Here is a 23,393-nt window from a genome sequence, read left to right as displayed (position 1 = left end):
TCTTAGGGGTTTCTTAGACCTTACACAGTGGCTTCACAGGATCTACAACAACTACCAGCCCTTCTGCATCTATGCCAGACATGATTAGTTAAGCATGGCACTCTGAGCCCAGAGCCACTTCATTTGAGGCAGCAGTTAGCATGTGCAATTATATTTGTCTTTCCTGAGGAGTTCAACCCTTCCTTTCCAAACAGGGAGACTGAGGCCCAGAGAGGATACAGGAAATGTAGGTTATAACCACCTTCACACTACCTGCTCATCCTGGAAGCACATGGGTTAATCCTCTGGAGGGTGAGGGAGGGCGGTTCTATTCTGTGTAAGAAAATCATCACAAGGGGTACCTGGGTGGCTCAGTGGTTGAGCATCTGCCTTTGGCTCAGGTCACAATCCTGGAGTCCTGGGCTCGAGTTCCACATCAGGCTCCCCACAGGGAGCCTGTTTTTCTGTCGGCCTGTGTCTCTGCCTCTCTCTCTGTGTGTCTCTCATGAATAAATAAATTAAATCTTTTTTTAAAAAGAAAGCAAATCATCACAAAAAAAGTCCTTCTGGGTGGAATTACAGGTGATTTTTATAGATGACTTTGTGTTTTTCTACATTTCCCAAATTCACTTTGAGCATGAATTCATTTTGTAATCAGAAATCTCTCAATAGGGACGCCTGGGTGGCTCAGTGGTTTAGTGCCTGCCTTTTGCCCAGGGTGTGATCCTGAAGTCCTGGGACTGAGTCCCACATCAGGCTCCCTGCATGGAGCCTGCTTCTGCCTCTGTCTTTCTCTCTCTCTCTCATGAATAAATAAAATCTTAAAAAAAAAAAAAGAAATCTCTCAATAGCAATACTAGCTTTTTGGGGGGTAAACACTATGTGGTACTTGCTTTAGGCATTATCTAAATCTCAACCCTGACATGGGGCACCAGGCTGGCTCAGTCAGTGGAGCATGTGACTCTTGATCTCAGGGTTGTGAGTTCAAGCTTCACATTGGGTGCAGAGATTACTTACAAATAAAATCTTTAAAATAAATAAATAAATAGATAGATAGATAGATAAATAAATAAATAATCTTGACAACCACCCTGGGAGGGAGGTAACATTATTGTTGTTATTCCCAATTTAAAGAAGAAGACAAGACTTAGGGAAGTCCAAAAATGTGCCCCAAGATCAAATAGTGAGCGGCACAGCTCTGACTCTAGCCACATTAAATACAATTAAATAAATTAAAAGTCAATATCAGTGATGATCTGGGTCTATGGAAGAATGCTGGTTTGTATGCTCTTCTGAATAATAGAAGTGGAAAGCCCATTTGGGAGAGGGAAGTGACTTGCCCAAGGTCACATTGGATGTGCCTGAAGAAATGACCTGTGCCCCAAAGAAAGCTTCTGAGTAGCCTAGGACAAGAGCAGAGGTCTGGCATGGTCCTCTCGCCTCTCCTTGGGACCTGGACACCTCTCTGCTCAGGACAGTGGGAACACTATGCCCCAGCAGAGTGCAGAATGGCAGGACACCTCCTGCTAAGGCTCCTGCTATTCCTCTTAGCACAGTGGAGTGAAGAGACAATGAAAGACACTGAGGAATGAGAGGGATGGCTCAGAGCTGAGCCAACAACAGCAAAGCCAGAGCAGGGTGTGGGTGAGAAAGGAGGGTCTTCCCTCCACTGGGACTTTGGGAAGAGACCATTTATTTATTTTTAAGGGTTCTGGGTTTTTTTTATTTAAATTTTGTTTTGGTAATCTCTACACTCAACCTGGGGCTTGAATTTACAACCCCGAGATGAGTCACAGGCTCCTCTGACTGAGCCAGCCAGGCGCCCCTGGGAAGGGGCCGTTTTAGTAGAAGCATGGGCCAAGTGCTTTCCCGCACTTAGCTTTGCAGTGATCACCCACTGGTATGCCAGGGCCCCTTGGCACTGTCTCCAGACACCACCAACTTCTGTGTGACCAGAGCATGGGATGAGGACACCAATAGACCAGCTCTCCATATCTGTGTGGCCTTGGCCAAGCCATTTTGTGTCTGAGTTTTCTCACCTGTGAAATAGAGGTAATAAACCCTACGTTTCAGCGCTGTTCTGAGCATAAAAGGTGGCCACAGAAGCAAAGGAACCCCACTGGAGTGGGTGAAGCAGCCTGCCAAATTCTGGTCGTTAATAAAGCCTGCCCCTCCCAGCGGGCAGTGTCAGGACTGCCCAGGGAGCTTGTGGGGGAGGAGCCTCTTCCTTCCTACCCCTTCCAGCTGGGTATCAAGATCTGAGACCAGATGTGTGGCTGAGTGACTCAGCCCTTTCCTGCCTGGAAACTCCTCCCTGCCTGCCTCACCAGGCTGGGCCAGGGAGGGTGAGACAGCACATTGGAGGTGGGGGTGGCTGGTCCTGAACAAACTCAGGGGAGCAGTGGGGGGCAAACTGGGGGAGGGAGAGGGAAGGAGGAATGAGGATAACATGGCTTGGCCTGCAAGATGGGATGGAGGAGGAGGGAAAATGTCGGGACAGTCCTGGAAGAGATTGAGAGTGTCCTTGAGTTGAGTGGCTGGCTCAGTCTGAAGTGCTCACCCCCTCCTCCTCCCAGCTGCTCGCATCCTTTCCCCAATATTTCAAAGCCAGCCCCAACCCCTTTGCCCTGCCCTCTTAAGTTCACATACCCTTAGGGTGCTCCCTTCTTTCCCGTTCTCTCTTCCTCCTCTTAGCCAACCACCTCCACTTCCTCACCTGCCACTCAGCAGGCCCCTTTACTGACTCCTCGCTGCACATAGAAGCAGCAATCTGGATGGTTGACTCTTGGTTGCAAAATCTTACACCCAAACCAGCTTGATCCCTCAGGGACAATAGGCCCTGCTGACCCAGGCCCTGCTTGGAGCTCTTTTCTTGTCCTGAAACACCACCTTGCTGGCTTCCCTTCTATCTCTTTGACACTTCCCTCTCTCATCTGGGCTTCCTACTCCCAAACCTTGTAAATGTATGTGTCTTATAAGATCAGTCCTTTCTAGTCTACTGTATGGAAAAGGGATAAAGTGCATGGACTTTGGCATTATATGGGCCTGGATTCAACTCCTGGTTCTGCCCTTTACTAGCAGTGTAATTTTGGAAAAATTAATTTAATTCTCTGAGTTTCAGGGATGCCTGGGTGGTTCAGCGGTTGCACATCTGTCTTCAGCTCAGGGCGTGATCCCAGAGTCCAGGGATGAATGGAGTCTCGCATTGGGCTCCCTGTGGGGTGTGGGCTTCTCCTTCTGTGTCTTTGCCTTTCTCTGTGAACAAATAAATAAATAAAATCTTTAAAAAAAATTCTCTGAGTTTCAACTTTCTCTTCCACCAAATGGATTAGTATTACCTACGTCTTGGGGATGAAATGGGATAATGTCAATGATGCATTATCTGGCAAATGGCAGGTATCAGTTACTAGTTGGGTTTTTTTAAGTTGTATTTATCTAAGTAATCTCCACACCCAACATGGGGCTCGAACTCATGGCCCTGAGGTCAAGCATTGCATGCTCCACCCCAGGTGCCCCCTCAGTTACTGTTAATATCCTTTCTTCCTGGATACCAGTTTACCTCCCCACTCCACTCCCAACTCCTACCTACTGAGCACATCCACCTGCATGTCCTAGTGGCACCTGACCTGCAAATGGTCAAAAGCAAAGTTTCATCCCTTCATTTTCCTCCCCACACACTAGGTTTTCCTCTTGATGCTCCTATTTCTGTTAATGCTCTACCATTCAATGTCATTCCATTCACTTAGCAAGTGCTGAGACAGCAAAGCAAGGTGCAGCAAAAAGACTTGAAGAAAAATCATTGTTTTTGCCCTCAAGGTGCTCACAGTCTGGTGAGGGAGACAGACAAGCAATTAACTATAATGAGATAATTGCTCTATTAGAGGTTTGCATGAAGGAAGCCAATCCAGGAAGCCTTCCTAGAGAAGGTAGCATTTGAATTGGCACTTGTCGGCTGAATAGGAGCTTGCTAAGGTGGACCAATTAGGAAGAGCCAGGAATCATTTCTGAGCAAGGGTCTGGCCATGTGGGTATGAGAGGGCAGGTCCTCAGAGCCAGAAGCTCCCATTTGTGATTGAGAGCTCCCTTCGGGCAGCACAGGGGTCTGCTGGAAGGGGGCAGAAGTGGAGGAGACTGGGAGACCCAGCAGGAGGATAAGGGTTCAAAAGTTGCCATACACAGGCTGTGCAACCTTGGGAAAATCACCTGACCTCACTGAGCCTCCATCCCTCATCTGTCAAATGGAGACAATTATAGGCACCCAGGGGGATGCTGGGGAGGGCAGAGTGAGCTAATGGAAGGGAAAGTGCTGCACAGATGCAAGCTGTTGTTATTGTAGAAAATCTGCCAGGCAGTCTTCCAGCCACAGCCCCACCTCAAAAATGGCCTCATTGAGTCTACTCTGAGCTGGGCCCACATCCTCCCTGCTGGGGGTGGGGCGCCAGGAACATGTGTATACACCTGACTCAGGATCCTGGCTCATAGGATGTGTGATCTGGGACCAGCATCTTCCCCCTCTGAGCCTCGGCTCTCCAGCTGCAAAAATCAGGCTGAGAACCCAAGGTGCAGGGCTGTTGGGAGAATTCTGTGCCACCCGGTAGGTGATCATTAATTGTAAACAGTTTCCCATCCCCTGCTCTCTGGTCCCCTTCTCCCGGACCTGGCAGAGTGGGAAACAGTAAATATTTAATAACACACTGGCTCAGAGCTCCTGACTAAAGGGACGTGTGGAGAGCTAGAGGACACCTGCCCCCCAGCAGGGTCTGTGCAGATGTCCCTGGGCTCAGGGACAGCCCCTGCCAGATCCTGAGGAAACTCTTGCTTCAGTGACTTCTTGGGGAATCCTGATTAGCAGAGGGGGTCCCCATCCCCCAACATGTCTCTCCTATCCTCTCTTATTCACTCGGGGGGGGGGCAGCAAATGGATGGGCACCCCATTCAACAACCACTCAGTGAGTCCTTCTCCACTCTGCCAAGCTTGTGTAGCCACCAGAGATTCAGAGATGAACATGTTCACCCTAATGTGATGGTATGTGGCTTGATCAAAGACTGACTTTCAAGAAAATCACACTGAGAGGAAGGGACTGAATCTCTCTGGGCCTCCATTTATCCCTCTGTAAAATGGGGACAATGGTTCTTATCTCTTCAGGGCTGTTGTAATGACTAAGGGAGACGATTATATAATGCACTTAGGGCAAGTTCTGGAAGTTCATCAGTCTATCAGTGATGATGATTTTAAGTCTTTTTTTGAAAAGATTATTTATTTATTCATGAGAGACACACAGAGAGAGGCATGGATACCGGCAGAGGGAGAAGTAGGCTCCCCATGGGGAGCCTGATGTAGAACTCAATCCCAGGACTCCGGGATCACCACCTGAGCCAAAGGCAGATGCTCAACCACTGAGCAACCCAGCCATCCCCGATGATTTTGTCTTTTGTTTTTTTCTTAAAGATTTTATTTATTCATGAGAGATACAGAGAGAGAGGCAGGGACACAGGCAGAGAGAGGCAGGCTTCTTGCAGGGAGCCCGACGTGGGACTCGATCCTGGGATCAGGATCACACCCAGAGCCGAAGGCAGATACTCAACTGCTGAGCCACCCAGGCGTCCCTGATATTAAGTCTTGAGGTGGATGTCTGCTGGGCAAACTCTGTGGAGTGGGAGTAGGAGTAGGGGTGGGGGTGGGGGCCAGAGGGAGGGAGGGAGTCTGCCTGGGGAGTTGGAAAAGGTTCAACAAGAGGAGAATGTGAGCTGGTCCTAGAAGGAGAAGTACATGGCCAAATGGAAAAATGGGGGAGAGGCAGGCTGGGGCCGGGAAATGAAGGGCTCTATGTGTCTGAGAGGCTGGGATTTATTCTGGAGACAACAGGAAGGGATTTAAGCAGCGGAAGGACAATGTCCAGATTTAGTCTTAGGAGAGGTTCCCCTGGGGCCTGTGGAGCAGGATTGGGAGGGCAAGAGGGGTCAGGGGACTGGCAGGAGCTGGTGTGATAGTCTGAGTGTTGGAGCTGTATGTGGATCACTTAGTCACCTGCATGGTACGTACCTGGGGTCAATGATTCAAAGGTTCCAGTCCCAGGAAATACTTTTACTCCTTAACAGAAACTTACAGGGACAACGCCTGTAGCCAGAGGAGCCACCAGAGAGACCCAGAGCAGTCAGGCAGAGAGGCTGTTGGGCCTCCCTTCCTCTCCAGTGCAGAGGTGCGGCCCCTCCCCCGGCCCCTGGGCCTGGGCCTCCCCTTTGTGAATCTGTCTGTGAACGTGTGGTTGTCTGTGGGCTGAGGCAGCAGAAAGAGCATTTTGGAGAGGACCAGAGCTAAATCCACATCCTGATTCTGCCACCAATTAGCTCTATGATCTTGGTCAAATTTCTTAACCTCTCTGCTTTGGTTCTGTGGAAAATGTTTGGATTTGTGGTGTCTTTACATGCTTATGTGTAAATGCATAGAAAAAGTATATACTGCCCACTAGCACTGAGGACTGAGAACATTCTCCTTGGAAAGCAGTGAGCCCTGTTTATCTTGGGTCAGGAAATTAAGGTTTGGGTGGTCAGAGGACTGTGGGTAAAGAGCCACTGCCCCATTTTATCTTGTTTCCTTCTGTATCATTTGGGCCTGTTACAGGCGTAGGTATATCTACATTGTCACATTTGTAAGGAGCAGGGATACTGGTACCAACTTCACAGATTGTCCCAAGGATTTTTTTTTTAATTAATTAATTAATTTATTTTTATTTATGATAGTCACAGAGAGAGAGAGAGAGGCAGAGACACAGGCGGAGGAAGAAGCAGGCTCCATGCACCGGGAGCCCAATGTGGGATTCGATCCCGGGTCTCCAGGATCGCGCCCTGGGCCAAAGGCAGGAGCCAAACCGCTGCGCCACCCAGGGATCCCCCAAGGATTTTTTTTTTTTAAAGATTTTATTTATTTATTCATGAGAGACACAGAGACAGGCAGAGACACAGGCAGAGGGAGAAGCAGGCTCCATGCAGGGAACCCGATGCGGGACTCGATCCTGGGTCTCCAGGATCACACCCTGGGCCAAAGGCAGGCGCTAAACCACTGCACCACCCAGGGATCCCCCGTCCCAAGGATTTTTAAAGGATCATACAGATAAAACTGCTTTACTGAGACCTGTGCAGAATTGAGCGTCAGCAGGTTTCAGCTCCTTTCTCCCCTGCACCTGGATCTGTGTTAGGTATTTGTGTGTCTGTGTTTCTAGCTGTAATCATTTATCTCTTTACATCTGTGTTTGTGTAACAGGCCTTCTGGATACCTCTCCCTGTCTTATGGGTCCCTGAGTACCTGTGTTGTTTTTGTGTTGGTGGGTGTCTGTAGATGAGGGTCTGTGCATCTAGGAATGTATATATTTGCATATCACGTGTGTCTGTGAATTGGCATGTCCGTATATGTGTTTGGATGTGTTAGTAGTGTGTGTGTGTATGTGTGTGTGTGTGTGATACATCTATGGATGAGTTTGTGTTTCAATATGACCCCATATCTATGTGTGTTTATTTTTTTATTTTTATTTTTTTTAATTTTTATTTATTTATGATAGTCACAGAGAGAGAGAGAGAGAGAGAGGCAGAGACATAGGCAGAGGGAGAAGCAGGCTCCATGCACCGGGAGCCCGACGTGGGATTCGATCCCGGGTCTCCAGGATTGCGCCCTGGGCCAAAGGCAGGCACCAAACCGCTGCGCCACCCAGGGATCCCTCTATGTGTGTTTAGATGTCAGTCTGATGTGCACCTGTGTATTTATGGGTATCTAGATATGTCGATGTGTGTCTGGGTGTGTGTTTTAGTATGTGTGTCCATATATCTGGGTCTGCCAGAGTGAACTGGTGTCAACCTGTGTTGGTGTCTCAGTGTGTTTGTATAGGCTTCTGTGTGGATTGTGGGAGGTTTCCCTGACAATCCACATCCAACTGTTTCCCTCTGATCCTGGGCAGGGAGCTCTGCCCACAGATCTTGACCCTACTCCCAGCTTCTCTAAGGCCCCAAGCGTGGGTGTTTCCCTCCTAGCCCTGCCCTTGGGCACAGGGCCAGGCTTGCCGCCAAGGACTGGTGGAGTGGGTATCTGTAGCAGCCCCGTACACAAGCCTCATCAGCTGGCCAGTCAGGCTGGTGACTCTTCTGGGGGTGAGAACTGAGAATGTTCTTCTTGGAAAGCAGTGAGCCCTATGGACCTTGGGTCAGGAAATCCCTGGTCTCTTGGTCTAGGTCAGTGTCCATCTGGCCTGGCTTTTTTGTGCTTGTCAGAGGCAGCCAGACAGTTGGGAAACAAAACATGTCTCCATGGCAACCCGCCTCTGCCTTAGAACTTGGGCAGTTCAGTGGTTTTGCGGACCCTCTTCAGGCCCAGTGCTGGGATGGGGGTAGGCGGTGAGGATGAGTAATGAAGTTTCCACTTATGTGCACTGTACCACCCCCCCACCACCACCACACACACACTCAACACGCTCAGATACCTCCACATGTTCACTGCTTTCCCAGGTGAAATCAGATGCTCAGGTGTGGAACCTGGTGCCCAGAAAGGGCAAGTGTCTCACCCAAGGACACCCAGCAAGTTAGTGGCAGAATTGAGATGAGAACCAGGTTAGGCTAACTTTTGACAGACCATTAGGGGCCATCTGGATAAGTCATTTTTGGGTAGACCTCAGAATAAAGCTTCTCGGGACATTTTTACTGAGTTGTTAAAATTCTTACCATGTGACCCCACTTGTCTGTGGGTATAGTATTTTCTAATTACCTATTAAAACAAACTGCCAGGGGGCAGCAGGGTGGCTCAGCAGTTTAGCACCGCCTTCAGCCCAGGGTGTGATCCTGGAGGCCTGGGATCTAGTCCCATGTCAGGCTCCCTGCATGGAGACTGCTTCTCTCCTCTTCCTGTGTCTCTGCCTCTCTCTCCCTCTGTATCTCTCATGAATAAATAAATAAAATCTTAAAGAAATAATAAACTGCCACAGAAACAACTTGAAGGCTCAAGTTGTTGTCTCAGGTAAAAGCCAAACCATCACTTATAACTCAGCTTTCAAATCTGTAGTCCATCCCCACTGACTTACTTTGTGGCAAGTAAAGGTTACAAGTTGATTTATAAACTATGTGTACATGTAGGAAACGTTTTTATCCATTTTCTCTCTCAGATAGGCAGGTAGCTTTTGTATCAGAGGAAAAAGAAAAGTCTGCTAAAGGAAAGTTTGAAAACACCTTTTCTACAGTGTGTACAGTTAAGAGAGTGACAGTCAGATCACAGAATAACTGGTCCATCTGGGGGCCTGGAGCACAGAGCTGGTGCTCAGGAGATGTTTGTTGAAGGGAATTAGAATTCGTCTCACACTGGAGACTGGGCAGTGGCAAGAGCTACCTCTCCTTTCTCGCTTGCTCTCCTGCTCCCTCCCCTCGTCCCTCTCCTGTCTGTCTTTCTCTGTCTCCCCTTCCCTCTCAGCCTCCTAGGAGCTGGCACCAGTTCAGAGTTGGGAGCCCAAGGCTCCGTCTCATTCTGGATCCTCCCCACCCCAAGCACCTTGGGTGCTTTTTCACCTCTCAACCCAGCAGGGGAAATGGGTGCAACTAGGCTCAGGACTTGATTCTAGGAGGGGCCTGGATTATTTAAGACCTCAGCAGGTGTTGTTTGCCATGTTAACCTGCTGCTTCAGATGCCAGCAGCCAGGGAGGGAGACAAGAGAATGCCCACAGTGGGGAGGGGACCTGTATGTTTTCTCCCACCCCCACCCCCAGGTTAAGAAGGAGGGAGGAGGAAGGCATCGTGCAAGGGCCTTTTTCTATCATATCCTCCCACTGAAAAGGATCAAAGGGTTGATTTTTAGTTGGTTCTGAAATAGGGACACCTTTGGTAATCTGGCTAAAGCTATGGAACTTCCCCCCCAAAATGCACACAAGTGCATTCAAATTTAAGCAGAACATTCAGGAGTCCCCAGGAGAAGGACTTTCTTTCCCCAGGATCTTCACTGTTTACCCTTGAAAGCAGCTGGCGTGGGGTAGGGAGGCTTGACCCAAAGCAAGTGCACAGTTAGGAAACACACACAAACACACACGTGAACACAAGCCAGTTTTAAATTCCACCTCTGTCCAGAGGTAACTGTGTGCCTGTTGACAAACTGCTCCACTTCTTCTTAGGTATCTTCTTAGGAACACTATTAATCACTCAGTATCTCAACTTCGCAGAACTGCTCCTCCCTGCACTATACTTTCAGCCCCTCCAATTGGTCTAAGAACTGAGGGGAGTCACAGGTGCTCTTACCCTTGGCTCTGTGATTTATGGGCTCTTCTCCTTCCTGGTGTTCCCTGTAAAATGAGGGAGGCTCAGCCACACCCTGGCTTGGCTGCCCAGTTTGGAGTTTGTGAGAAGGCCAGGCCCAGCAGAGGACAAAACTGGAGCCCATGGGAAGCAGGTCTCCTTGGAAGTGGGAGGTGGGGGAATCTTGGCTGGGTATGGGGGCAACATCAGGGTGGCCCTAGGTTTTCCAGAAAGAGAGTCAAAGCTGGAGGGCTTGGGGGCTTCTGCTCCAAGCCTGGTTGCTGCTGGTCTATCCCTGGGGCGGCAGCTTCCTGCCTGGTCAGGTGACAGCCTGGTTCCAGGATGGACTTTGGGCCCTGCTGACACGGGCCGCTGGAAAGTCTGTTTCCTTAGCTGCCCACAGGGCCAGCAGAGAAATGTAGCTGAGCTGAGTAGTCATGAATCTAGAGGACAGAGTTGCAGGCTAGCCCTTCCTAGGCTAGCCCTCTCTGGGTGTCTTGGAAGTATGTCTGTCCATTAGGTCAGGGGACAGGAGGGAACCTGGGGCTGCTGGTCTGAGGGTGAGCCAGGTTGGAGTTGGAAGGTGAGAATGTCTGGCTGTTGGGAGTTAGAAGCAGTGAAGGGAAAACCCTGATCTCGCCCCACTTCCCTCCTTCCCCACCTCCAAATCAGGGGACCTGATCTCTGAGCTGACTCCTGGGGATTGCGAGTTTTTTTTTTTTTTTTTTTTTTTTTAATTTTTAAAAAAAGATTTTGGGATGCCTGAGTGGCTCAGTGGTTGAGCATCTGCCTTTGGCTCAGGTCCTGATCCCAGGTCTAGGACTGAGTCCTGCATCAGGCTCCCTGTAGGGAGCCTACTTCTCCCTTTATGTCTCTGCCTCTCTCTATCTCTCCTGAATAAATAAATAAAATCTTAAAAAAAAAGATTTTATTTTTAAGTAATCTCTACACCCAACATGGGTTTCCAACACACAACCCTGAGATTGAGAATCACACACTCCACCAACTGAGCCAGCCGGACGCCCTTCAGGTTTTTTTTTTTTTTTTTTTTTTTTTAATTAAGTAAGCTCTATGTCTAGTGTGGAACTTAGGACCCCAAGAGCAAGAGGTGCATACTCTACCAACTGAGCCAGCCAGATGCACCTGGGGGGGATTGTCATTTGAGGGGAACTTTTGCTAAGGAATTATATAAGCCACTGGCAGGGCCAACTTCATAGGCCCAGTCACCCCTGACCCTGATGTCAGAAAGGCCCCCACACTTGGTTGAATGCTCTGCTGTTGTCTTCTTGAATTTTTTTTTTTTTTTTAAAGTAGGCTTTAGGCCTAGCATGGGGCTCAAACTCATGACCCTGGGATCTAGAGTCTCATGCCCTACCTACTGAGCCAGCCAGGGGCTTGTCTTCTTGAAAATTTTAATAATTTTTATCTATCTATCTATCTATCTATCTATCTATCTATATATCATTTAAGAGAGCATGGAGGAGGGGCCGAACGAGAGAAAGAAGCAGACTCCCTGCAGAGCAGGGAGCCTAAGCAAAGCAGTCAATCCCAAGACCCCCAGATCATGATCCGAGCTGAGGCCAGATACTTAACCAACTGAGCCACCCAGGCACCCAAAAATTTTAATAATTTTTGAACAAAAGGCCCTGCATTTTCATTTTGCACTAGGCCCTGCAAATTATGTAGTCAGACCTGGCCACTGGGAAGAAGGAAATGCTGAAAGGGTTGGTGGGGGGCGAGACTGACCAATATTCCTCTCCTGATGACTCCTTCCAAAAGCCAGAGTATGTTTGCTTTCCTCTCTCCTCCCTACCCAGTGCTTCCAGACTATCCACCAGGCCAAGGTCTTGCACATTGCTCTTTCTCTGAGTCTTAGCCTAATCTATAATACTTCTCCTTTGATACTTTTTTTTTTTTTTTTTAATGATAGTCACACAGAGAGAGAGAGAGAGGCAGAGACATAGGCAGAGGGAGAAGCAGGCTCCATGCACCGGGAGCCCGATGTGGGATTAGATCCCGGGTCTCCAGGATCGCGCCCTGGGCCAAAGGCAGGCGCCAAACCGCTGCGCCACCCAGGGATCCCTTCTCCTTTGATACTTATCAGGTGAGGAAGAGGAAGGGTCCCTAAGGCTAGTGCTGGCCCCGGTAGAGAGGTCAGGAAACAGAACCCATTGAGATCCTTATGTCTGGCCCAGTGCCTAAACCAGAAGGGTACTTTGGGATGTGGGCTAGACCTGAATGAATGGTGTAGAGCATCTCAGCGGGGGGAATCCGGGCCCAGGCAGAGGTGCCCTGGGGCCTGACCGCGAAGTCCAAGGGTAAACTGAGGCACCGCGTAACTGAGGCACGACTCCCCTCATCTTCCTCACTAAAGGGTGAAGCGGGAACGCAGGAAGCACGGATCCCAGCTCCACACTGAGGGTTGACACTGGGGGAGGGTTAGGAGTGATGGGGAGCCTCGGGATCGCCAGCCTGGAGAGGAGGCCCACGGGCGGGCTCGAGTCTCAGGTGCGCCAGTCAGCAGCCTCCCCTCCGCCTCCAGAGCAAACCTCCGATTCCGTCCGGGTCCTGGGAAGAATTTTCTCAGAACTCCCTTATTCCAGGAGAGGAATGCTGGAACCCCCGTGTCTTCCCAGCTGCACTCGGGATGCCTAGCTGTCCCGGGGTCCAGCCCCAGCATGTCTCCGCCCCTTCCCCGTACCTCTGACGGCCAGGCGAGGTCCCTTCCGCGCCCCCGCGGCCCCGACCCCCGGAGGCCCCGCCCGCCCGCGCCCGCGCCCGCGCCCTCCCCCGCCCCCGAGCCCCGGAGCCCGGCAGGGGGCCGGAGGCGGCGGGGAGGGCGGCAGGCGGCGCCGCCCCAGCCCCGCGGCCGCTCCCTCCCCGGCTCCCGGCTCCGCGCCCCGCCCGCCGCCGGCCCGCCCCTCCCGCGCCGCTCCCGCCGCCCGGCCGCTCCCCGCGGGCTCCGCTTCCGCCGCCCAAACTTTTCTCCGGCGCGTCTCCCCGCGGCGGCCGCTGGCCCGCGCGTCCGCTCCGCGCATGGGTGCCCGGCCGCAGGGGGCCTGAGCGCCCCGGCCCGGAGGTCCGCCCGCCGCGCCATGGCGGCCCGCGCGCCCCCCGCCGCACCTGCGGCCGACGACCCGGGGGGCCCGGGAGGCCCGGGAGGCGCCCCGCGCAGGAAGAAGTCCCGCTCCGGCGCGTCCGGCCTCCGCCGCGCCTTCAGCTGGCTGCGGGGCAAGCGGCGCAAGAAGAAGGCGGCGGGGGCCGAGGGCGCCGAATCGGCCGCCCCCCGGGCCAAGAAGGCGGACGACAAGGCCAGGAGGGCCAAGGGTAAAGGCCGAGGTAAGGCGGCCGGCACCTGGGCTGCGCGCCGGGCGGCGCCGAGGGTGCGGCCGGGGGTGGCTCCCGGGGGCGCGCGGCGCGTCGGAGCGCTGAGCCCCCAGGCGCCGGCACCGAGGCCGAGGCAGCGGGAGCCCCGGCTCGGGCCGCTCACCCGTTTCTCCGCCGCTGCCCCCTCCCCCAGCAGTTCCCAGACTCCGCCGGGCCCCATTCTAGGGGGAAGGGACCCCCGGCTGGGGCAGGAATCTCCTGGCTGAAGCAGGAAGTGCTGGCCGTCTGGCTCTTGGGACGGTGAGGCAGTCCCCCTCCCCCCGGCTCAACCAGGTTCTGCCCTCTGCTGAGTCAGGGGGTCAGAGACTTGCGTCTGGCCTGGGGCCCGTAGGAGAGGCAAGTGGCCTTGCGACTGTGGTGGGGATTGCTCCAGGTCCGGAAGGTCAGCTGCACCCAAAAGGTGTTTCAGCCCCACAGAGGACCCAGCGTGGGCCACAGCGTGCTTTGGGCTCCTAACGAGGTTAGCCTTTCCCACCCGGCCCCCCTGATCGCTCCCCTGGGCCAAACCGCAAAACTACACCTCCTGGGAGTGGAGAGCTCTCCGGTGAGAACCAACCAAACGTGGTGCCCCTCCCCATCACTCCTTCTCCCAGTCCTGGTAGAAACATGCCAGTGTTGGAAGTGTGTTTACAGATGGGGGAAACTGAGGCCCAAATTAATGGAGACGCTGTACCTGGGCTGCGATGGGTACTTAAAATACTATCGCCAATTCCCTGTCTCTGGGCTCTCTCTGGCCTGATGGGGACAAGATGCTTCTGTCTGAGGGGACGGAAGGGGTGGCTGACTTGGTCCATCCCTGCTGGGGCCACTTTCCTTTTGGGCACTTGCTTGGTTCTTTTCTCATTTTCCCCCTGTTTCTGCCACCGGTTTGAGAGGCAGGGCATGAGTGTCTCTGCAAGAGGGTGGGGCTCCCTTGGGGCTTGCCCTGCTCCGAAGTCTACCTTTCCCGATGGCCTGAGCTGCAGTGCCAGAGGTGAGGAAATGGCGGTGTGTGCAGGCCCATCCCATTTTGTGTTTACCCTCCCAGTGTCCTTTAACCACCTCCTCTGCAAGAGAATTGGAAGGAACATTTGAGGGGTCAGGAAGAGGGTGAAAAGCCTCTTGTGTGATTGCATCCGGCCTGATCTTCCTTTTGGATGAGGGCCTTTGGCCCAGGTACAAATAGAAGTCAGGGTGCTAGGGCCAGGATGGCTGGGACAAGCCCTGAGGGAGGGTTTTGGGTGAGAGGTGTTTCTGAGGGCTCTACGCTCCCAACTGGATGCAGAGTCACTCCTAAGGCTGTCCCATGGGGTTCAGTCTGAAGTCATCCCCATCTCAAGAGGGCATGGGTCAGAATTGCAGCAGGATGGAATCTGGTCCGATTGTCAGGATTGGAGATAGAAGGCAAGTGGTGTACTCCAGGGCAGTGGACCCTTTCCCTTTGGAGACCACCCTGGAGGCAGGGGCTGGAAAATCTGACCCTGTAGGTCCCTGCTCCAACAGCCTGGGTTGGGGTCATGGGGTCAGTGGCTAGGCCTCCCCCCTGCATTGTGTTAGGTATCTGGTAGCACTGAGCTCTCTGGGCAGCAGGTCGGCATAACTTGAGTCCACGTGCATAGGAAACACCTCCCTGCCCCTGGCTGTTGTTTCTCCATGTCTGGGGGTGGCCGCAGGTACAACTAGAGGAAGTCCTGCTCCCTTTTGCTCCAGCCTCCTATTATTCCAATTGTTTCCTTGTCACCTGCCTGGCCCAACTTCTCTTCTGTTTATTAAGAGAAATAAATCCAATCTCTCTAATCTTCATTGGCACTGCTGGTCAGGAAGGGGAAGGCCAAAGAAGGCTTAACTCTTTCTGGGGAAAATGTTCAGAATGGAGACTGGGGGAGACGGGAAGAAGGAATATACAGACAATTTCTAAGAGGTCAAGGGCCTTTGCTGGGAAGCTCCCCAATCCCAGTCTTTGAGATGCAGGGTGTGGCTCCCTTAATCTGACTCCCCTACAGTACAATGGGGAAACTGAAATTGTAGTAGAATTTTGAGCACAGACCTAGAAAGAGAGGAAATCTGACAGTTATTGATTATTCTGAATGTGCCAGGAGCTGTGTATCCATTAGCTCACTTGAGCCCGTTCGCAAATGGAAAAATTGAGGGTTGGGGACAGTGTGTGCTTCGTTTGCCCAAACTGGGATTCGAACTCACACTATCTGCTCCAAAACTGGTACTGTTGTCATGAATAGGACATGGGGGTGGGACACAGGCCAGCGGGTCAGGCTGAAAGATTTCATCCAACCCATTCTATGGGTGGCAGGAGACCCCAGAGAGAAGTGAGGGAAGCTGACAGAGTGGGAGGAGTAGGAAAGTCAGGCAAATTAGAGCTGGGATCTTGGCTCAGTCACTAGCAAGCCCCATGACATTGGGCAGCAACTTCTCTGTGGCCCTATTGATTCCATTACTGTCTCAGGAAAGGGAGGAGACCTTCTCACAGGGGTGACCCTCTGGCTAACATTGCCTTGGTGGGTCTGTGAACTCCAAGATTTCTGTGTCCGTAAGATTCTCTCAAGAGTGGCAGGGCATGAGTCCTGGGTGGTTCAGTGGTTAAGCATCTGCCTTTGGCTCAGGGTCCTGGGATCCAGCCCCAAGTCAGGCTCCCTGCTCAGTGGGGAGCCTGCTTCTTCCTCTCTGCCACTCCCCCCAGCTCATGTTCTCTCTCTCTCACTCTCTCTCTCAGCTGTCTCTGTTTCTGTCTCAAATAAATAAATAAAATATTAAAAAAAAAGATTCTCTCAGGAGTGAATGTGGAAATCAGGAATGTGAAATCACTGCAGAAATGCAAGGGCTTAATACTATTTATCACCTTTACCTGAGCTCTAAAGACTCAGCCTGGAGGGAATGGGCTCAGAGGCTGACAGGACAACTCTGCTCCCCCTCCCAGGCCACATGATACCAGCAGACTGTGAACCCCCCGGAGCCTCAGTTTCCTTATCTATAAAATAGGAAGAATAAATCCTGGCTTTACAGGGGTGTCCTGGGGGTCAAATCAGATAATAGACAAGCAAGTGCCTTGTGAACTGTGGAGAATGGTCTAGATGGGAGCAGGTTTCTGCAGTTGTGATGCTAAGGACTTGGGACATTGGCTGATCCATATTCAGAAATCAGGTCTTGGTTACACCCCAGGAACTCATAGCAGGGGTGATGATGATTGAGGGGGGCAGCCACAGAAGCTGGAATCGACCTTTGTCCAATGAAAGACTCAGGCATAAGAAAAGGTAAACAAATAAGAATCCATATTTTCCAGAAATATTACCTGGACTCTAGACAAGTATGTGGGGAGGAAGTGTTTCTGGGACAGATGCCAAGACCAGAGCCCAACAGATAACCAGGGGAGGCTTTCTGTAGGTGAGCAGAGTGTAGAAGGAGGGCAGGGTGCTGGCTAATTTAATTATTTATTTGAGAGAGAGAGAGAGAGAGAGAGAGAAAGAGAGGAGGGGGAGAAAGAGGAGAGAGAATCTCAAGCAGCCTGCACTGAGGAGGGAGCCAGAAGCAGGGCTCAATCCCACAACCCTGAGATCATGACCTGAGCCAAATCAACAGTCGAACGCTCAACTGACTTGAACCACCCAGGTACCCCAGATACTGGCTAATTTGAAAAAGTAACATGACGGCTGCTATGTGTCAGACCTATGTTGGACATTTTCACAAATATTTTCCTTTGTCCTCACAATTACCTGGGAAGAGGTAGTTATTACCATTTATAGGTGAGAAAACAGACCCCGAAGGTGAGAGTAAGTTGATCAAGGTCACTCAGCTTCATTGAAAAAGACATACTCTGTATTACTCCGTGTCAGGCACTGTTTAGGGTAATGTGAATACCTGGGATGAGACGGGCAAGGTCCCCACCTGCATGGAAATCATGTTCACAGCACGGCAATGACAGAAGCAGTCTGCCTCCAGAGGCCATACTCTCGAAACAAAGCAATATGCGGCTAGGTGTGTTTCTGACTCTGGAGAGGAGTACCCACTGTAGGAGTGTATGGTGTGTAGCCCTCCCAAAGGTTGCTCTTGGGCAGTGGCAGTGGCCAGGGTGAGGCTGGGGTGTGTGTGTCAGAGTGCGGGTAGCTTCAGTTCTGAAAGAATTCAGGTCCAGTAGATTTGACCTGAAGAACTCTGGCCACTCAGGAAGAATGGTCCTTGGTGTGGGGTTGTGGAGAGACTCCTGAGTTTGAGTTCTGCCCCACTATGAGCCACACATGCCCTGTCTTGACAAAGATGGGGTTTTATGGGCTCTGAGAGCCTTTCTGGTTCTAGAATTCTGGTTTGCCAATGGGCTGGGACCACAAGAGTGGGAGCTATGCTCAGGAAAGGAAAGTCTGCCCTTTGGCCAGTCATTGACAAGACATTGGGATCCGAGGGCACCTGGATGGCTCAGTGGTTGAGCATCTGCCTTTGGCTCAGGTCATGATCCTGGAGTCCTGGGATTAAGTCCCACATCAAGCTCCCACAGGAAACCTGCTTTTCCCTCTGCCTATGTGTCTGCCTTTCTCTGTGTGTCTCTTGTGAATAAGTAAATAAAATCTTTAAAAAAAAAAAAAAAAAAGACATTGGGACCTGGTGGGCTACAGGGTATAGTAAGGTGGGCAAGGAGAATCTGTGTGAATGATGCCATCTCTCTCTGAGGGAGGGGCCTGTGTAGCTCTCTTAAAGCAAAGTGAGGACCCAAAGGGACTTTGGGTAATGGACACCTTGCTTATTTAAGGGCAGGATAGTGTCTTCCTTCCTTCCTTCCTTCCTGGTCGAGAGGGACAGTGGGAGTGGGAGAGAATCTTAAGCAGGCTCCACACCTGACCCAAAGCCCTCATAGGGTTCAATCTCACAAACCCTGAGGTCATGCCAGGAGCTGAAATCAAGAGTCAGATACTTAACTGACTGTACCACCCAGGCACCTCTCTATTTGCTCTTCAATAAACACTCCATGTAGTTCCACATTCTGTGCCATTGTGTGCACTGTTTCCCCTATTTAGGGTGTGCTTCTCTTTATTTTTCTATCCACTGAACTCATTCATCTCTCAAGGCCTGGTGCCAGTGTCATCATCTCTGTGATAGCCCCCGGAGAGATTACTGCCTCCAGACTAGAGCAGGGTGCTTACAGGATTTGGAATTGGACAGTCTGTTTTTCTGGCTACCTTCTTGGGTAGGGCATCTCAGTGTACTAAGCCTGGGGCCTGGACCAATGTGATAGAGGTAGGGTTCCCTCTGCTGTGGGATACATGCGGGAGTGACTTTCATAGAGGAATCTGCATCCACTTCCTTTAGGCCCCTACGAAGTGATGGGCATTATCTGCCTTTAGTCCAGGTGGGAGAGGGAGCCTCACTAGTACTTCAAAATACTGGGATCCCTGGGTGGTGCAGTGGTTTGGCGCTTGCCTTTGGCCCAGGGCGCGATCCTGGAGACCCGGGATCGAATCCCACATCAGGCTCCCGGTGCATGGAGCCTGTTTCTCCCTCTGCCTATGTCTCTGCCTCTCTCTCTCTGTCTCTCTGTGACTATCATAAATAAATAAAAAAAAATTAAAAAAACAAAAAAACAAAAAAAACCCCACAAAATACTTAGTAAGTGTTTAGGTAATAAGTACTTTGTGCCAGACATGGTCCTGGGGATGAATGAGACACAAGGTCCTAGTCCTCATGAACCTCACAATCTGAGGAAGGAACCAGACATTGAACAGGTAATTAAGGGTCAAGAAGTGTGACAAAGGAGGGAGCACAGTGATCACAGAGGGGAGACCAGGGATGGCTTCCAGGAGGTAACATATGAGCTAAAGTGGAAGGATGAGGGGAAGCTGGGGTTGAGGGATTTGTAGTGCTAGAATCAGGCATGGCACCTGCAAGGCACTGGAGCCAGCTGGCTGTCTGGGTTCTGTGAGCACAGAATACCTCACTGTTTTTGAATACCTGGAGGGTGGGAGCGGGGTTGGTGGTCCTTTCTCTCTGCTCTGCCCAAAGTGCCTTTGGGTTATAGGTGGGTGATCCGAAATGGGCCCCAGAGCATGGGCATCTGCTGGTCCTAGATGCTCAGAGTTGATGGCCTGAGCTGCCACAGGCTGCCCTCATGCCACATACAGACAAGCAGTGGAGGCCCAGAGGACGAAGTGTTTTGCTCAAGGTCATACAGCCAGCCAACATTAGAGGTGGAGCAGGAGCCCTCACCTGCCAGGCTGCCCTCAGCTTCCCTACTCCTTTGTTCAGACTTCAAATGGAAAATCCCATCCCAGAGAGTTGCCTCTACCAGGAGTGGGATGAGCTGAGCAGGAAGCTGAGGCCCAGAAGGCCTCCATCCCCTCCCTTACCTCCAGTACCTTCAGGGGCTCATTCCAGCTGCCTCTCCCTCTCCCTCCTCTTGGAGGCCCCAAATCCCCACCCATGGCACACATCCCAGCATTCTGGAAATCCCCTTCAGGCTAGGATGGGCCCTCCCCCCACTCTTCTGTCCCTTTCCTGCCCCTGGAGCAGGGCCACCAGCAAGGTTTGCTGAACGGGGGTGGCCAAAGCCTGTGGCCAAAAAAATCTCCACTCTTGTCAGAAGAGGGCAGAGGGAGAGCCTCCCCTTATCCAACTGTCCCCCAAGAAATCCCCCTCTCCTCAGCCCTCAAAGCTGTCTCAGCTGCTCCTGGCCTGTCACATGCTGATGAAAACTAATGAGAGGAGGCATTGTATATTGTTTGGGCCACAGTGAAAGTGGTGGGGTGGGGAGAGCAGGTATTCACACCTCCACCTTCCTCCTGCCTGTCTGCAAACCCAGCAGACCCCTTAACCTCCTCTAGTCCCTTGGCCAACTTGGGGGAGAAGTAGGTGGCAGCAGCTTCCTGGGGCAGGAGGGGTGAAATCGTCCATCTCTCCCATTTTTATATTCCACTGTCTCTCTGCTTTTGTGTCTCCTGCCCTCAGGGGCCGGTTCATCAAAGGCTGTCAGCTCTCTCTCTGGGTGCCCAGCCCTGTGACTGGCACGGAGGGGAGACAGAGACAGCTCAGCTTGCAAAGGGTTTCAACCCCGATTCTTCTGGCAAAGTGCATAATTCCCAGAAGGCTGCTGCTGGGGTCTGCTCCAAGTGGGGCCTCCTGTCTGCTTAGGACACCCCCTCCTCCAAGCCCCTGGCTAGGCAAGGTCTTCCCCACCGTTCAGGGGAGTCACGAGGCACTCAAGCCCTGTGTTGTGTGGTTGCCAGGAGTTCTGGTCTTCTATCCCATCTACTTCTTCCCACGGTCCTACCCCAGGCTCTCATGCTCTTGGCTGCAGGCGGTACTCTTCCTCCTGGATCCTGGAGCAAGCACAGCCTCTGTAGTGAATGAACGTGAGACTGGGACTCTCCTGCCTGTGCCTCTTCACCTCTCCCAGTACTTAAGTGCCATCATCACCACCTCTGTCAGCAGCCAAACCCCACCAGGCAAGCCCCACTGTTTTTTGCCTCCACCAGTTCCTGTTCAACACCCACGGCACTCCTGCTGTGTGCCCAACACTATGCTGCTCTGCTTCAGATTACTAAAGGGAGGGAGGCGATCACTGTCTTGAGGAACTGGTTGGAAAGGGAGATACTGAAACAAACTGCTGTCTTGAGACAAGTGTTGGGATGGTGTTACACAGGGTGCTGGGGGGCCCTGAGGTATGATCCGTTCTATCAGAGAGCCATACTACCGCCTGTGGGAGCACAGGGGGCTGAGCTAGGGGAGGAGGGATGCAAGGAGGACTTCCTGGAGGAATAGACTGTCCAGCAGGGTGTTGCGAACGAGGAATCTTCCAGGCAAAGGTGGAAGAGGAAGCAGCACATGGAAAGGCCTGGAAGTGTGTAGTTGGCGGTGTGGGGTGGTAGTGGTGGTAAGCAGCATGTGGAAAGGCCTGGAAGTGTGTAGTTGGGGTAGTTGGGGTGGTGGTGGTGGTAAGCAGGGTTGTGCAGCTGGAGCTCTGAGAATGAGAGGGGTGTGGTGGGAGATGAGGTTGAGCTGGGGACAGGACAGTTGCTGGAAGGCCTCCTACAAAGGCTAAGGCACCTGCTACCTTCCAGACATCCCTTGAAGCTCTTTGCATACCTGCCATCGCTCAACTCATGCCAAGGGATCTGGATGTTATCCTTGAGCGTTGTCTCCGTTCCTCCACACCAGCTTTCTCCGTTATGGGCTCCATCTGTAAATTAAGGGAATTGGGCTAGCAGATACTCTGAGGTCTCTTCCAACACTAGGACCCCCTTCTTTGTGCAAAGCGGGAGCCTGATGCATGCAGCCTGGTATATAGTGCATGCTTGACAAGAGTATTTTCTGGTTGGATGAATAAAATATAACCCCTCAGGGACTGTACTGTTGTTAACCTCAGACTCTCAGCAAGACATAGGCCTCAAGGAGGTTCAGCTTTGACTTTCCAATTTTGCAGGGAGGGACGGGGTGCCCTGGAGCCACTGGGCATAAGATGCAGCATGGTGGGGATCCCTGGGTGGCGCAGCGGTTTGGCGCCTGCCTTTGGCCCAGGGCGGGATCCTGGAGACCCAGGATCGAATCCCACATCGGGCTCCCGGTGCATGGAGCCTGCTTCTCCCTCTGCCTGTGTCTCTGCCTCTCTCTCTCTCTCTGTGACTATCATAAGTAAATAAAATTAAAAAAAAAAAGATGCAGCATGGTGTAGTGGAGGGGCTTGCCCAGGTGGCAGAAAGGATGAGCAATATGGGGATTAGAACTGATGGCTCTGGACTCCCAGCCAAGCAGTCTCTCTGCTACACCAGGCTGCCCCTCGTTGGAGAGATGGGGCAGAGCAATGGTAAAGGAGAGTCACTCACTGCCCAGGCTCTGGGCCCTGGGCATAAGGGCACCTGTAAGGACACAGAGGTGAGGACAGCCTGGAAAGTTTTTGGAAAAGGTGAAGCTTGGCCTAGGTTTGAGAAATTGTATCAGGGAAGCTGAGTGAGGGGCACACAGACATGGGTGGCTTCACATACATTTACCTATACACTCCATTACTTCCAGTCACAGGCACGATGTGACAGAACCAGTCACAATTAGGCAGATACACAAAAGCACACATCCAGACATTTGAAAACAGACTCCATATGGATACAGACTCACAGTCACACACACAGATGATTACACAGAGGGATCCAAGTGGTCAGGGTAACGGGCATAGACACAGGTACACAACTACACAGCCACATTCAAGCATACAATTACCAATGCCCAGTTTACACGCAGAGGCACAGATAAACTAGAGGGGTAGTAGCAGGGTCAGTGGGTGTCAGAGTCAGTCTGGGTTTGAGTCCTAGCTCTGTAGCTTACTGCTCGACTTTGGGCTAGTCAGCTGACTAGCTGACTTCATGGAACCTCAATTTCCCCATCTGCAAAATGGAGATGATAAAACTATCTACCTTGTAGAATTGTTAGGTGGAATGAAAGCAGTTATCAGAGCGCCTGGCACACAGTAAGCGCTATATAAAAGGGTGCTGTTATTTTGGACACGGAAATACAGAAATACGGTCAGATCGATACATTTGTACGCACAGACACAGCGACAGGAGATACACACACAGACACGTGACACTCACGGGGTGGTGACTGGGGGGCCCTAGCAGCCGCGGGGCTCCGGACCCCGCCCGCCTGGGGCCCTGCTCCGAGTTCTCTGGGCTCCACTGCAGTCCTCAGAGAGGCGGCCCCGCGGTTGGGAGAGCCGGCCGCCCGCCTGCCTCACCTGGACGCACCGGCCTTCCCGAGCGCCCTGGGTGGGGTGGCTCAGCTGGTCTCCCAGGTCCCGGAGGGGCGG

At 52.0% G+C, this 23,393-nt stretch overlaps 1 protein-coding gene and 1 long non-coding RNA gene across 2 annotated transcripts in view; one reads left to right on the top strand and one right to left on the bottom strand.

Annotated features, from left to right (window-relative positions):
• Positions 1-1,076: 1,076 nt before the first annotated feature.
• On the bottom strand, positions 1,077-23,377 carry LOC112931706 (uncharacterized). Its single transcript, XR_012000080.1, has 3 exons — positions 23,179-23,377; positions 21,683-21,776; positions 1,077-3,234 (listed from the first exon to the last, which is right to left on the bottom strand). It is a non-coding gene; the product is annotated as an uncharacterized lncRNA (long non-coding RNA).
• The window catches only part of NHSL3 (NHS like 3), a 28,360-nt gene continuing 18,110 nt past the window's right edge, over positions 13,144-23,393 (top strand). The window contains exon 1 of the mRNA XM_072750353.1: positions 13,144-13,576. Coding sequence (XP_072606454.1) covers positions 13,333-13,576 — 244 coding nt within the window. The 5' untranslated portion in view covers positions 13,144-13,332. The remainder of the gene's footprint in view (positions 13,577-23,393) is intronic.

The sequence above is a fragment of the Vulpes vulpes genome, chromosome 2 (genome assembly GCF_048418805.1).
Source record: "Vulpes vulpes isolate BD-2025 chromosome 2, VulVul3, whole genome shotgun sequence".
NCBI classification, from domain to species: Eukaryota; Metazoa; Chordata; class Mammalia; order Carnivora; family Canidae; genus Vulpes; species Vulpes vulpes.
This window is presented reverse-complemented; position numbering and strand designations above follow the sequence as displayed.